This window comes from Syngnathus acus, chromosome 17 (genome assembly GCF_901709675.1).
Source record: "Syngnathus acus chromosome 17, fSynAcu1.2, whole genome shotgun sequence".
NCBI classification, from domain to species: Eukaryota; Metazoa; Chordata; class Actinopteri; order Syngnathiformes; family Syngnathidae; genus Syngnathus; species Syngnathus acus.
In genome coordinates, this window is record NC_051102.1 from 7,762,546 (window position 1) to 7,776,940 (window position 14,395).

General features: G+C 43.1%; 4 protein-coding genes and 1 long non-coding RNA gene across 9 annotated transcripts; 2 read left to right on the forward strand and 3 right to left on the reverse strand.

Annotated features, from left to right (window-relative positions):
- Positions 1 to 767: 767 nt before the first annotated feature.
- LOC119136927 (coiled-coil domain-containing protein 13-like) lies at positions 768 to 5,158 on the reverse strand. 2 transcript variants are annotated; one of them, XR_005100824.1, is made up of 12 exons: positions 4,860 to 5,158; positions 4,591 to 4,736; positions 4,388 to 4,530; positions 4,249 to 4,323; positions 3,870 to 3,983; positions 3,668 to 3,772; positions 3,359 to 3,508; positions 3,070 to 3,237; positions 2,717 to 2,929; positions 2,560 to 2,639; positions 2,130 to 2,474; positions 768 to 2,088 (listed from the first exon to the last, which is right to left on the reverse strand). XR_005100824.1 is itself a non-coding variant. In XM_037275782.1 (11 exons), exons 1-11 carry the CDS (start codon positions 4,892 to 4,894, stop codon positions 2,438 to 2,440), a joined length of 1,266 nt encoding a protein of 421 aa, XP_037131677.1. In that variant the 5' UTR covers positions 4,895 to 5,158; the 3' UTR covers positions 768 to 2,437. The 2 variants fall into 2 exon arrangements, 1 of the variants encoding a protein (XP_037131677.1); XM_037275782.1 differs by having other exon boundaries at positions 768 to 2,474.
- Positions 5,159 to 5,253: 95 nt separating this feature from the next.
- LOC119136930 lies at positions 5,254 to 6,387 on the forward strand. Its single transcript, XR_005100825.1, has 3 exons — positions 5,254 to 5,378; positions 5,798 to 5,983; positions 6,297 to 6,387. It is a non-coding gene; the product is annotated as an uncharacterized LOC119136930 (long non-coding RNA).
- Positions 5,394 to 8,457, reverse strand: LOC119136926 (coiled-coil domain-containing protein 13-like). 2 transcript variants are annotated; one of them, XM_037275781.1, is made up of 10 exons: positions 8,290 to 8,457; positions 8,026 to 8,173; positions 7,802 to 7,956; positions 7,197 to 7,330; positions 7,061 to 7,126; positions 6,752 to 6,865; positions 6,574 to 6,678; positions 6,268 to 6,417; positions 6,025 to 6,201; positions 5,394 to 5,951 (listed from the first exon to the last, which is right to left on the reverse strand). In XM_037275781.1, exons 2-10 carry the CDS (start codon positions 8,160 to 8,162, stop codon positions 5,745 to 5,747), a joined length of 1,245 nt encoding a protein of 414 aa, XP_037131676.1. In that variant the 5' UTR covers positions 8,163 to 8,173; positions 8,290 to 8,457; the 3' UTR covers positions 5,394 to 5,744. The 2 variants fall into 2 exon arrangements, with proteins under 2 accessions (XP_037131676.1, XP_037131675.1); XM_037275780.1 differs by having other exon boundaries at positions 7,040 to 7,126.
- Positions 8,458 to 8,583: 126 nt separating this feature from the next.
- Positions 8,584 to 10,997, reverse strand: higd1a (HIG1 hypoxia inducible domain family, member 1A). 3 transcript variants are annotated; one of them, XM_037275786.1, is made up of 4 exons: positions 10,974 to 10,997; positions 10,300 to 10,374; positions 9,544 to 9,678; positions 8,584 to 9,427 (listed from the first exon to the last, which is right to left on the reverse strand). In XM_037275786.1, exons 2-4 carry the CDS (start codon positions 10,367 to 10,369, stop codon positions 9,354 to 9,356), a joined length of 279 nt encoding a protein of 92 aa, XP_037131681.1. In that variant the 5' UTR covers positions 10,370 to 10,374; positions 10,974 to 10,997; the 3' UTR covers positions 8,584 to 9,353. The 3 variants fall into 3 exon arrangements, with proteins under 3 accessions (XP_037131681.1, XP_037131680.1, XP_037131679.1); XM_037275785.1 differs by lacking the exon at positions 10,974 to 10,997 and adding an exon at positions 10,691 to 10,845; XM_037275784.1 differs by lacking the exon at positions 10,974 to 10,997 and adding an exon at positions 10,738 to 10,821.
- Positions 10,998 to 12,066: 1,069 nt separating this feature from the next.
- LOC119137361 (5-beta-cholestane-3-alpha,7-alpha-diol 12-alpha-hydroxylase-like) lies at positions 12,067 to 14,381 on the forward strand. The gene has a single exon (XM_037276618.1). It carries the CDS (start codon positions 12,226 to 12,228, stop codon positions 13,756 to 13,758), a length of 1,533 nt encoding a protein of 510 aa, XP_037132513.1. The 5' UTR covers positions 12,067 to 12,225; the 3' UTR covers positions 13,759 to 14,381.
- Positions 14,382 to 14,395: the final 14 nt, after the last annotated feature.

The window sequence follows — 14,395 nt, forward strand, 5'->3', positions numbered from 1 at the left end:
GGGTTTGCCAAAATGTCTTAACATAAAACCAGTTATCGGCACAAAGAAATACGGACCTCTAGCGCTTTGCCAATTATTGTACGTTAATCATTTGAATGAATGGTTTATTGACTTTGCGTCAAATTTAAATGATAGATGAACAGTGGGTAAAGTTCAGAGCCGCCTTTCCACATCCACCCAACGGCTAACTTTAAACCTCGCACGGCCGCGCTGTTTGCTTTAGCTTTTCTGGACGCAGTCAGTCAGTCAATGGTCTGCAGGAAGCGCGGGCGCAGAACGAGGGAATACCTCAGAGAGGAGACGGCCGCAGAAAGGAGTCATTCAAAGCCGGAATGACAAATAGGTGAGGCTGTTTACGTACGCCGTGTTGATTTAACTGGGCTGTTTGGCTTGGTGGCTCGTTGGGCATCTTGGAATAAATCTGCAGCGCTCCTGCGTAATCGGGCTCCATAAAACAATATCAAAACTGTTTTTTGGTGGTTGGAAAGGGAGGGGAACGTAGTTTACCGGAATGTGATGAGACTCGTTAGCGGCTGAGGTCACGGGTGCGAAAGGAGATGCTCAAACAAACTTGTTTTTTGATTTGAGGAAAGTGGGTTGGAAAAGTTGGACGTATCGTAACCACGTGCTTCGTTACACTCCTAATTCTAACCGAGGTTTCCTGGAAAAATACGTGGAAGTTTTGAATCCAGCACCTGTGAGGCAAACGTGCCAAGCACTTTTCCATCATGTGGCTTTCCAGTCAATCTTATACGGAAAATGGTTTCTCAATCCACAATGCCACCATCAGACCAGAGAATAAAGTTTGACAATACTCTCTAATGACTGCTCAGTGACTGATTTGTGGCATGTTCATTTATTTGACAGCACACGCCAGGCTCCCAACAAAAACAAGTATTTAGTTTTAACATTTTCCCTGGACCATGTCAACTATTTGCTCCATCAACATCCTTTCTGACGCACATTGCTACTTTTGATACATATTTGGCAAAGTACGGTAGCAAGACGCTCGCCGGTAAAGAAGCAGGCGCTATCTGCAGCAGCAACAGTGAGTGATAACCTGCAGCCGAGCAAAACGGGGCATGCTGGGGGAGGGGAGGGGGGGGGGGGTCTTGACACAGGCCTCGTTTGTCACGCACAAGGGCCGACTTCATTGGGCGTCTTGATATTTTTGTCTTGTGGCATAGTGAGGATAAGCGGTGAAGGAAAACCAATGGATGGACGGGCCTTTTTTTCTTTCTCGCCGTGTTCTCTGCCAAGCTCCGGAAAAAACGATGCGGTATTTTGAAGCCGCGCTCAAATTCTGCCGTGCTTTAAATTGGAGGACGACAGCAAGCACTGCTTCCCACGTGATTAGCTCAAAGAGGCCTTGAAGCCTTAATCTGTGTTATGTTTTGAGTTTTTTCTTTTGTAAAGGTTTGCCTTGCGACTTTCAAGGTGGCTATTTCGGAGAACATCTTTTTTTCTTTTTATAATTGCATATGCATGAGTTTTTCAAAAAAAATATTCCAAGGGTAAGGCATTATTCACGTACAATTGAGTGGAAAATTTTGTCTTAAATGATGTCTTGCATTTTGTACATTTTCAAATACAGACTTATTAAATCTTTTGAGAAATCACTTTCAATTACAGCACTAATTATGGTCCCCTTTTTTGGCTCTGGAGTGGTGCAAACAAAACCGCGCAATTTTAATGATGAAAAAAAAGTGACTGATGACGCCACTTTGCTACTGAAGTGTTTGCACAGAGGTCAACCAAGGAAAGAACAATCACAGTTGACCTTTGAAGGGCTTTGAAGCGCCATAAGAAGGTCACGCTCGAGTGGTGGTGGAACATTGGCAAGGAGTGCAAGGAGGACAAAGAGGACAAGGAGCAAACGTGAAGGTGGGAGGGAGGGAATTACCGCCGGCTGCAGTTTGTCACATGCGACATAGGAAGGTAAGGACATGAGCTGGCGCAGCAAGACTTAACCCGCGCGATGTCACGGTGCCTACAGGAAGCCGCGCTCGACTTGTCGCATCACGTCAGCTTTAAAGCTGCGGGGTCACCGTGCCGAGCGATGCCCTCGGTGGCTCCCTTTTCCTGCGGCTCGACGGCCAGCCCTACAGCGACATTAGCATCTTGCGCACACCATTAATATGACTAGCGGAATAAGTACGGCCCCCCTCTCACTTACTTGGACCCGAAAGTTTAAAGGCCTCTGTAGAGAAGCCAGATGTCAAGGTGGAAGTGGAAAGGAGGAGTAAAACGCCACATCGCCATGTTACCACGCTTCAGCGATCCAATTGCAGCTGCACCAGCTCATGTTCGACCTATGAATGCCCCTCCAGGTTCCGCAACATTTCACCCACGGATGAGTCCATACGATGTCATTATAACCGGCGGGATACTTCATTTCAGTTCTGGTGGCTGGTCCGCTGTTGATCTCACGGATGATCTACAAATACCACGGCCCGTTGACAGCAAAGGTAGAACTGAGGAGGAAGAGGAAAAGAGTTTGAACATGACACAAAAATGAGGCACTCAAGTAAAATAATGAGTTTCTTCTGATGACTATACCATGGTGATGTTTTCTCGTCATCGGCGCCCTCTTCAGGTGAAGGTGGAGAGGTGCTGACATCGTCTTGAGTTTCCACATTCTGTAAAGTTGCACACAGTTAATACCTAAGGGTGTGTATTTTTTTGTAACCTCACATTATTATTATTCTGTTGTCACCTTGACTGAGAGATGCTGTATTTTTTCCTCTAACTCCTTGATGGTGTCCTCTTTGTCGGCAACAACTTGGTACAAGTTTTGGATGAGCATGCTTTGGATGGAGCGCTCGCTGCTCACAACAGCCGCCGCCAAGTTCGACTGGGCCTGTGCGTTCTGCTCCTCAAGTTGTTTGGTGAGCTGATTCAGCATCTCTTGCATCTGGGCCTTCTCCTTCTGTAGCAGAAAAAAAAAGACACAGGAAGCCGTGTTATCAAGCTACCTATTTATTTTTTATCGAATTTTAGGAGAAACCAGATCAAACACTCTTTCTGGGCCCAGACATCCCACAAGCCATCCCTGTGCTAACACCTCACCAGCAGAGCTTCCACCAGCTCGTCGTCGTGTTTGCTTTTAATTAGGGCGGCGGATATCTGTGCTGCCTTCTCCTCAGTCAGACATTTGATTCTGGCCTTGGAGGCTTCCAGCTTCTTTTTCATATCTTCCTGTTGCTTCTGAAGGGCTTCATAGCCGGTCAAGATCCTCTAGGGGGGCAAGTTGTCATACAGTAAGAACAAAGTTGTCATGCACACATATCTCAAATGCTTCCTTCTTCTCTTTCTCCATTGTTCGAATGAGACTGATGTTTCTGTCGTGCACACGTACCTCAAATGCTTCCTTCTTCTCTTTCTCCATTGTGCGGATGAGGTTGATGTTTCTATCCTGAGTTGACATTTTAGAAGTTTCCTCTTCCATGTTTTCCACGTTTGACCCTCGAGTCATCGCTTTCTTCAGCTGCTGCTCAAGATCACGCACCTGTCACACATCCGCACACTTTTTAAGCAAGGTGCTAGCCACAACTGAGCAACTTCCTTCTGTTGAGACATACGTCTGACAATCGTAAATGTTAAACTTGCTCAACATTTATGAAGCGTGTGGTCAAAATCACCAAGCATAGTATGTAACAAGCCTCACCCTTGATTGGAGAGCCAGGATCTGCTGCGCACGTCCTCGAAGGCTCCCCGCACAGCTCAGTAACTGTTGAATATTGGCATCTTCTCCAACCTCATTCACCAAAACCTGCAACGTACAGAAAGCAATAAATGCCATATTAGGATGTGTGCAAAATATGTTCGGGCATCACAGTTGGTGAGATGTTGTTGTTGTTTTTTTTCACCTTCTGAGCCAGTTTCAATTCTTGCTTCAGAAACTGAATCTGATTGCGATGCTCGGTGACTTTGAGCTGGGCGGCAGATAATTTGTCCTTCAGAGACTTCATCGCCGGATTTTCCTTGTTTCACGGACAAAGCAATCAGTCGTACTGATTAGGGGGACGTGATTACGTAAAAAAAACAAAAACAAACGCAGATACAGTAGAAACGCTAACATCAAACACAACAACACACATTCCAATAGGATAAAATATAATTAAAATCTGCAGGAAAAAAAAGTTAAATGCCGAGTGATAACATGAAATAATAATTGCAAAATATATCAAAAGAAAAATGTACGCTATAAAAATAATAAATATAATAAAAGCACTGTAATAAACTTACCCCACAGTCTTTATTTTGCTTCAGTATATTGACATCAATCTTTTGCCCTGATAGTGAGAGCAGAGCAGCCTGTAGCTGGATGAAGAAGAGCAATAATTAACCAAGATAAATTATAAAAATCAATCTAATCAAGACCAACCTGACTGTCAAGGTCCTTGATTCTATTGCTGCTTTGTTTGGATTTAGACTTCTCTCGCTCAACTTCAGACGTCAACTCTCGGTTCTTCTTGGACAACTCCACGATCTTGACAGCGGCCATGTCGCCTGCGATGCCCGCCGCACCTAAAACAATGAATTTGGCTTTAGATTCAGATACAAATAATGACATTATAAGAAACATACCCGCCAAGGCCAGCACACGCTCATCATCCAATTTATTCTTCATGCGTTTGAGTTCAATGTCTTTTTCAGCAAGCAGTTTTAACAAACAGTTGTTTTCATCCCTCATCTCCCTCAGTTGGTTCAGCCAGCCCTCCTGCTGCTGTGGTCTAATAGAAACAAATTGTGACAATGAAAAGTAAGCTAATGTCAACTTTTTTTTTTTTTCTGGGCAAACATCATTACCTCATAATTTGGACATTTGTAAAAAAAAAATAACATTTCAAACTCACGTTTCGATCTGCCAGTTGGACGCTTGATTTTGCATTGTTTCGTTTATAAGATTAACCCTAACCGCTTTCCGTAGTTAGCTAGTTACCTATCTTTTTTTGCCCAAAATTAAAACTACTCAAAATCCGCCCAATTATTTAAAACAAGTGTTCATGATCACTCCAAGTGTGTTCGCTTCGGTTACGCAAGAAAGCATTACCGTTTCCTTGCAGGAATGTCAGACTTTATTGCGCAAAAGGATTACAATTGCCCAGTCAGGAATGCTACTTTGTTGCGCGTTTACGTAGGACGGAAGCCCTTTCTTACGTAATAGCATTAGCGACACCGTGTGGTTACGTCACATTTTGACTAAAAGTCACTTATGTATTTCACAACGTTGCGAAAACTCTCCTGTTTTTCAACAGCATTTACCTTCCGGCCGTCACGTGTGCGTGTGTGGGTCAGCCATATTGGAGCGGTACAGACGGCCATAGAAATGAATGAACAACTTTGTTTCGCGTTAAGAACCATCCAGGGTCAAGGTAAGGAGGGGATAAATGTACATTTTCGATTTTATTTGAAAATGCTATGGATGTGTATTCAGCAAAGCATATATTTTACGTTCGAAAAATCTCACTATCAAACAAAAGTGACGTGCATAGTAGTAATTGTATGTTGTCATGGCAAGTGGAAGGGCACGGAATTGTCCTGCCTGTCACATGATTAAAAAAAAAAAAGTTAAGAAAAAAAAAGGTATTTACATTGACATGTATATAGTAATAGAATGGTATAATAGCATTTCTTTTGTGGTAGTTTAGGGTATTTTTTTAAGACAAGCTTAGAAATTGAAATCACAATGTTTTTCTAAAACCATCTTTTTAGACTTAGGCTATGATTAAATGTTTTTTCTAGAAGTGGTCACTAGAGAGCTGCTTGATTTTTTCCTCTAATTCTTTAATAGTTCCCTCTTTGTCAGCGACCACTTGGTACAAGTTCTGGATGAGCGTCTTCTGTGCGGAGAGCTCGCTGCTGAGTGACGGTCCCGAGCTGGGCTGGCTTGGTGCGTTCTGCCTGCTGAGCTGACTGAGCAGCTCCAGCATGCGACTCTTCTCCTTCTGCCATGGAATAACCGAGAGGAACGACATGGGTATTAGTTTTTTTGCTCACGGTCGACGTGCTCATTCTTACCAATATAGCATCCACAAGCTCGTCGTCGTGTTTGCTCTTCAGCAGCAGGGAGGAATTCTGCGCTTTCAAGGTCTTTATGTCAGCAGACAGACATTTGTTCCTCACTTTGGAGCTTTCCAGCTCTTTCCTCACCTGGTCACAGTCTCGCAGCAAGGCTTCATAGCTATCTGAGAGCCTCTGAAGAAGGATGCACAATGTCATTACTTTTCTGTTGAAGGTGGGAAAAAAAAAATCACAACCCACCTGAAAAGCCTCCCTCTTTTCCTTCTCAGCGCTACGGCTATAACCAACGTGTCGGCCTGGACTTTTAGTAGAACGGCATGATGGTTCTTCTTCGTCCATGTTCAGCATGTATGATGGAGGTGACCTCAGCTGGTTCTGCAGGTCACGCACCTATCACACACACACACAACTCAGTTTAGAGTACCTTATTTTATTTTGTGGACTGTAGCACTAGCTGATACATCAACGAAACAAAGACTTGTTTCAATGTATACGCTAGCTTTTTAGTCAACTGCCACATAACGTGAGCTCTTATTCGCTCCTCACCCTTAATTGAAGAGCCAGTATGTGCTGCGCTCGTCCCCTAAAGCTTCCCGCACAGCTCAGCAACTGCTGAACGTTGACGTCTTCCCCAACCTCGCTGACGAGAACCTGCAGCAAATGACATCCCCAACAAATGAAGTTGCATGCCAAATGTGATTGCATTAGATGAGATGTTGTGCACCTTCTGAGCCACTTTTAACTCCTGCTTGAGAAACTGAACTTGGTTGCGATACTCTGTCACTTTCAGCTGGGCAGCGGATAATTTGTCCTTCAGGGACTTCACCTCTGGGTTGTTCTGTTTTTATGGACAATCAATCTGTTATTGTGATTAGGATGACATGAGTGAACTGTAGAAAATCATGACAATTTACAGTGGAGCCTCTAAGTTGGCTATCAGTTACTAATGATGTACATGAAATGTATTCAGTAACATTTTGTTTCATTCTGTTATGCCAAATGTCCCACTAACATGGAGTGAACTTGACCTCACAGTCGAGCTTTCCTGCAATTTTGCATCAACCTTTTGACCTGGTCCTGAGCGCACAGCAGCCTCTAGCTGTACCAAGAAAAATGAAATGAATGACCAGTCAATGTCAGGATGAAATTGAACCAAACAGAAGACTCACGTCATTCTCGAGTGCTTTGATTCTATTACTGTTTTGTTTGCATTTTGTTCTTTCTCGTTCCACTTCAACAGTCAGTTCTCGATTCTTTCTGGACAACTCCACGATCTTGGCGGCGGCTGCATCGCTTGACACACCTAAAATGCCCAAAGTGATCAACATCTTGACTCAAGATTCTTGAGGTTAAAATAGAGCTGTAAAGAAAAGAGAAGGCGTGAGTGTCACTTGTCCTGACAGTTTTTTGTTTTTTTAATAACTTGTGGTGTTTTCAAGAAAGTTCGTTTTACTCACTTCATTTCGTAGTTAACAAGTAACGTACCAATTTTACAAAATAGAACCCCCTAGTGGTCAGACTGGGACAGCACAGAATTGAGACTTTTGTCACGGGCGACCTTGTCCTTGAAATTAAATGTGTGGTTAAAATGTGTTAATATATAAAATAGTCTGGTTTTAGAATATGAATAATGACAAAGTGGTATTCTAAAAAGTTTGTTTTTGAACATTTGAAAGTGGAATTATCAACAAGTACTCAAATGTAAGTCCTCGATCAGGGGGGGAAAAAAGTGATTACATCACTGCAACCTTAATATTTAATATGATACACATACCAGCCTTGAGAAACTCCCGCTCATCTTCCCATTTTTTCTTCATGTGCTTGATCTCAAATTCTTTTTCGCTCAACAGTTTGAAGAGGCGAGCATTGACATCCGTCAGCTCCCTCAACTGGTCCAACAAGCGCGGACGCTCATCCTGTTCGAGTCTCCTGGAAGAGATGAACAAAAAAAAATAATGAATGCAAAGTTGCGACAGTTCGTCTTTCAGACTTTCTCACCTGTCTGATATGTTGACCGCTGCAGCGCATTGGCTCACCAAGTCCAAATGCTCATTGAGAAAGTCAGGATTTGCTTTCATTTTGTCCATTTGCTGTTTTCCATTTTCCTGAACCTGAACTCCATGTGCATAGTCCATCTGTGATGCGTCTGTTGTAAGGACAAAAATAGGTGGTTGTAAATTAATTTTCCCACTATTAACACTGTAGGATAGGTTTCGATCCAAAAAGCAAAGTTTAAACAAGTGTAATATATACGTCACCCACCTGCCTTGAGATTAAATACCGCCTTCGTTTAGAACAGAAGCTGTTTTGAATCTGGCGAAAAGTCCGCAAATGGTTTCTTGTACCGCGACAGTTGTGTCCATGGCAACGACGCCGACTTCGGATATCGCGAGAACGAGAGGAATACGTCATGTCGGCTGTGCCTGGACAGCAGTAGGATTTGAAAAAACTAAAGTTTTTATTCCTAGTCAATCAAAAGCTACACAGTGCCATGAAATGCTACACACAGTGTCTGAGCAGCCGAAATATAACAAAGCAAGAGGCAAAAGCTAAAAGTGAGAGTTCACATAACGAATCATTTACTTTTCAGTGACATGGAAACGAAATTACAAATATTGAAACAGCATGTGTACACATTTCAAAATATCTCTGTCACATAAGGCATTTAAGTGATTGCAGCATCGCTTTAAATTGAATTGGACCTGTGTTGATGTAAAACGTGACACATGAGGATCAAATATTGAATTCAGTCAATGAATATCTCGGTCCATTTTTAAAACTCATTTGAAGACCCATTTGTAAAGCTCTATTTGAATGAAGTTGTATTACTGTATCCTAACTTTAATGGATAAACCACATTACATCTATTTGCCAATGTACCTGTTGCATTTGAGTTGTACAGATATGATTTGGCATAAAAATAAAACACAAATCCATGTATATTAACGATGATATACCACACAAGACAAATCATCCATCCAGGGTCGCGGGTGTGTCGGAGCCTATCCCAACAACAGAGGGAAAGTATTTTTTTTTTTCCAAAACAGTCTTAGTTTATCTACATCCTATAAATATATTTTAACTAATTCAATACAACAACCCCATACTATTCAAAATAAAACAAAAGTAAATAAATATCCTCAAATAATCAAGAATTATAACTCCAAGCTGTGTAGAAGATGGTGATAGTTTTGACGTACAGTACTATTGTCTTTAGATATTCAAATCTTATTTACTTGTGTATAGGTGCAATCTATCAGTAGAAAAGTAAACCTTAATATGAGGTAATATTAAGGGAAGTTAAATAAAACGAGTCGAGTCAATGTTCACTTAGATCGCGCTTGGTTCTGTTCGTCTCTTGGTTTGGCAATAAAGTCCCTGTACATTGTGTAAATGACACCTAAACAAAAAAGACAAAGAAAAAAAAACACGTTAGATGATGACCACCAGTCGTGTAATGAACCTTTATAGGCCATTTGACAGTATTTCAAGTTTTATTATTAGCCGTGTACATACCGATAGTCATGGCGCCCACCACAAAGCCTTGGGCGGCCACGCGCATGTGGATCAGGTGCACAGACATTTTAGTGTCCCCGCGACTTTTCAGCTTCCATAGTCTGTAGCCTACAATGGCAAAGAAGCCGGCCATGCCTGCGACATAAAACAACGTTGACTTTTTCTTAAATAGTTTAGGCATTCAACTCCACAGATGACCAGTCAATGATTTGGAATAAAGCATTCAATTTTTTTTTTTTTTAAATAATGTATTATAACAGTTTAACAACACTGCTGAATAGCCACTTTTTCTTTCAGCTTTCGCTTCACAGATGCCAGATGTATGGTGTGTTCTGGTGCGATAATACAACAAACAAAATATTGTGAACGGGATTTGAGGTGTTTATTTAGGAAAGTGGACACCAGACCCAGTGATGAACAAGACAGACCCAGTGATTAACTGGGCAAATTGACAACACAGGGGCCATTATTTGATCGGCCATCTGTTTTGCAGGCTGTCATCAGTCATCATACAGCTAATTGAAGCGATCAAAGGGAGAATTATGTATTTGAGGTTCGGAGTTGTGCGCCACAGCATCAGATGGAGTGTGAGGTTTAATACCATATTCGTGATGAGCACAAAATCTATTAATCAAATGAAAACACACCAGCCACTACATTGGGTAGTCTAGTAATGAAATCAATTTCGAGAAGAGCCACATCAACAACTAAAACAACTTAAAGTGATGTAATATCAAGATAGCCAGCTGTACTCACCCACAGGTACAAACGGATTCTCCTTGGCTTTCCTCATAAATTTGGACTCGTTCTCCTCGTAGTCAGCCATTGTAACTGGACATAGAACATATAAAATCCATTACAGTTGTGTTTAGAATCTTATCCTAAACATGCTACTATTCGGGGTTCATCATGCTAACGACGAGCACAGAGGTTACACATGAAGGACAACTGGGAGTCACGTTAAACATGATCAAAATTTTAAGAAAATGCTTAGAAATGTGACCAGGGTTAATTGAAACATACAACATACGTGATCACGAATTGATTATCGTACAGTGGCAATATAAAACTTAAGCGTTACAAAACAGAAGCGTCACTTTTTTGTAGCGTTTACGGTAACCCTTTTTTCCCTTCAAATCAGTCTTACCTGTGTATATATATTAACGTTATTTGACTAAATCGTGAGTAAAATACCCAGCTTTCGGAATCCCCTGGGCCTCAACTCGCACGTACGAAGGAGGAAATGGACCGGCTCGATTCGTGATGTAACTACCATTGCACGCACGTGTGACGTCACAGGATATGTGATTTCTGGTGCGTTCGAAGACACAAGTGAAAATGATAAACACTATGGTGTGAAGCACGTCACGTATTGTTTTTTAAAAATCCAATTAGTAGATTGATTGATTGATGGTCAAAGAACACATTACCAGTAGATTGGGATTAGATGAAACTGCGGCGAACCTTAGGGCCCGTGTTCGGGGTCAGTCATGGAATAAAGACGTGTCCCTTACTTCTGCCACAAAACTATTACATCCTACAATTGAACGTAACATCGGCTGTACAATGCCGGAAGCAATCAAAGAACGTACACTTGAACCAAGAGAAGTCCCGTAAGTACCTCGGGCGTAACATATCGTTCACTCATTGTCGCATAAATTACGGAGCCTATACTCTAAATTTCCGAGTCTAAAATATATTGAGTCATGTTTCTCTACTTCTCGTTTACTTGCGCCCAGATATTTCCTATATCATGTCGGTCTTTGATCTCGCTTACCCAGAAAATAACTGTTTCAATGATCAAACGACGAAGGACGGAAATGGAAGAGAAATCTTACGGATCCTCTTTGTGGTGACGTAATTTTAAGGCGCCTTGTTGGTATGGCAACCGCACGTTTTCATATCGTGCCGTAGCCAACAATTTTGCCAAAAATATCACTTTCATGTCTACTAATTTTGCAATAATCTCAACCGATTTGTTTATGCTTTTGTAATGTTACATTTTAGAGATACTTCATTGAAATCTTGTATTTACCACACAAAGTGTCAAACAGTCGATGTAAAACGAAAAAATGTCATGCCCGGCTTGGTGAATACCTACATTGTGACTGGCGTCCATAAGGTGACGCTAGATGCTCAGTGTAGTTAGCCGCCTGTAAAGTGACGTCACAATTTTTTCTTTTTTTAAGATTCTGTATGGATAATATCACGTTCAGCGTGGGAAGTTGAAGTGGAACCCCGAGAGAGCAACAGATTGCATGCAGGATCACTTTTTAGGTAGTGTACATAAAATTGTTGCTAGGCAAAGGTCAACTTTATGGAGCTTTAAAAAGGTTCCCAGTGTGTAAGATACAATCAGTAAGATACAATCACTGTGTCACAAAAATGTTTTTTTCCCCGCCTTTCGTGATCAACAATGAGTAACAACGGAAACAGCTGTTTCTACTTGAGCCTGTAAAGCTGGATTTTTCCATCAGCCTGTAAATGTGACACCAACAGCTAGAAATGAAGACTGCCTCATGGAGTCAAATTAAGAGCATATGTGGTGCTTGTAAATTTAAAAAATAGAAGCCAGCTGAGTTCCAGGAAAACTGAAAACTATGGGAGGGGCCAAAACAGCATTTATACTCTGACCGTGGACCTTCTTTCCAAAGCATACTTGTTCAGTCAGAGGGATCAGTCATGGGTGGGCCGGTGCTGCCGATACTTGTTGCGCTCTTCACGGCACTGATGGGAGGATTGTATCTTCTTGGGGTGTTCAGACGGCGGAGGCCCGGAGAGCCCCCTCTGGACAAGGGTCTCCTCCCTTGGCTGGGCCACGTCCTGGAGTTCCGCAGGGACACGGCAAAGTTCCTGCAGAGGATGCAGGAGAAGCATGGCGACGTGTTCACCATCCAGCTGGGGGGCTTCTACATCACTTTCCTGCAGGACCCCTTGTCCTTCGGTCCGTTTGTCAAGGAGAGCCGGGAGAAGCTGGACTTCAACATGTTCGCCAAGCACCTGGTGAACAGGGTCTTTGGCTACTGGTCACCCCACAGCGAGCATCATCACCTGCAGCAATCCAGTAACAAGTACCTGAAGGGGGACGGGTTGGAGATCCTTACACAGTCCATGACGAGCAACCTTCAGAACCTGATGCTGCACGACCTCGGCAAAGAGCAGCGTGCCTGGACAGAGGACGGCCTTTTCATGTACTGCTACAATATCGTGTTCAGGGCGGGCTACCTGTCCCTGTATGGCAACGTGTCCCCCAAATCCGAGGACGGCTCGGAGAAGGCCAAAGAGAAGGACAGGGTGGAGTCGGAGGCCTTGTTCTACAAGTTCCGTAAGTACGATCAGCTCTTCCCGAACCTGGCGTATGGTGTCCTGGCTCCCAAGAGGAGGCTGGAACTGCGAAGGCTCATGGACTACTTTTGGGATGCTCTGGCGGTGCGCAAGGTCAAGAGCAAAGACAACATCAGCGGTTGGGTGTGGGAAATGCAGCAGGTGCGCGAGGAGATGGGCATGGACGAGGCCATGATCGACAGGTACATGTTTCTCCTCCTGTGGGCCTCGCAGGGCAACACGGGCCCATCTGCTTTCTGGCTACTGCTCTACATTATGAAGAACCCAGACGCCATGGCGGCCATCAAGGCCGAGGTGGACCAGATTGTCCGTGAGTCGGGCCAGGAAGTGAAGCGCGGCGAGCCATTACTGAACGTGACGCGAGAGATGCTGATGAAGACCACCATCATGGACAGCGCTGTGGAAGAGACCCTAAGACTGTGCGCTGCACCCCTTCTCACCAGGGCCGTGCTCCAGGACATGACGCTGAAGATGGCAGACGGCCAAGAGTTCCTCATCCGCAAGGGGGACAGGATGGCAGTCTTCCCTTACACTGGCGTGCAAATGGACCCGGGCATCCACCCCGACCCGATGTCCTTCAAGTACGACCGCTTCCTCAACCCCGACGGGAGCAAGAAGACGGAGTTTTACAAAGACGGCAAGAAGGTGAAGTACTACACCATGCCCTGGGGAGCCGGGGTGTCAATCTGCCCCGGCCGCTTCTTCGCCACTAATGAGCTAAAGCAGTTCATCTTCCTCATGCTGGTCTACTTTGAGTTTGAGCTTCTGGATCCCAACACAGAGGTCCCCAAAGTCGATGTCCGGCGATGGGGCTTTGGAACCATGCAGCCCGACAAAGAAGTTCCCTTCCGATACAGACTCAGATATTAAAGATGGACTAACCATGGAGCAAAATATAGACTATTTAAAAGGGAACAATCCCAAAAAGCGGGCACCTGCTTGGAAAGAGTTTTCCGATGAGAACACTCTACGTAGGCAATGTTGTATACTAAATCATTATTTTCATCATTTTTATGTAGTGCTCAACAAAAGTATCGAGATTGCTTTGAGTAACGTTCTGATACATTTGTTGGGAAACTAATATATATCTGCTTGTAAATATTTCAACGGCTTGAAGTGATGGATATATTTTAAATACTTTTGTTTCAAATGAAGGTCACGTAGAATGAAAATTAAAGTCTGGAAAGGAGTAGAGCTCTCTCAGAAGGTAACGCACTTTGTGATGAAGAACAGCTGTGCACAACTTGCAAAATGTGGGACCGCTTAACATGCTTGGCGGATTTGCCTCGGGATTGAGTTTAAATGATTTTGGAAGATTCTATTCATTAAAAAAATAAATCAATAAAAGCAGTTGTAATTATGTGTAAATGGAATGTTGACACTTTAGTATGTAGTCCAGCATACTTTTTGTTTCACTTGGTTTGTGTTTTAGTCTCGGATCAACAGGATGTGTTGCATCAACTTACCTCATAAAATAAAGTGTGGAAAAAAAATACTGTGTGCTTGT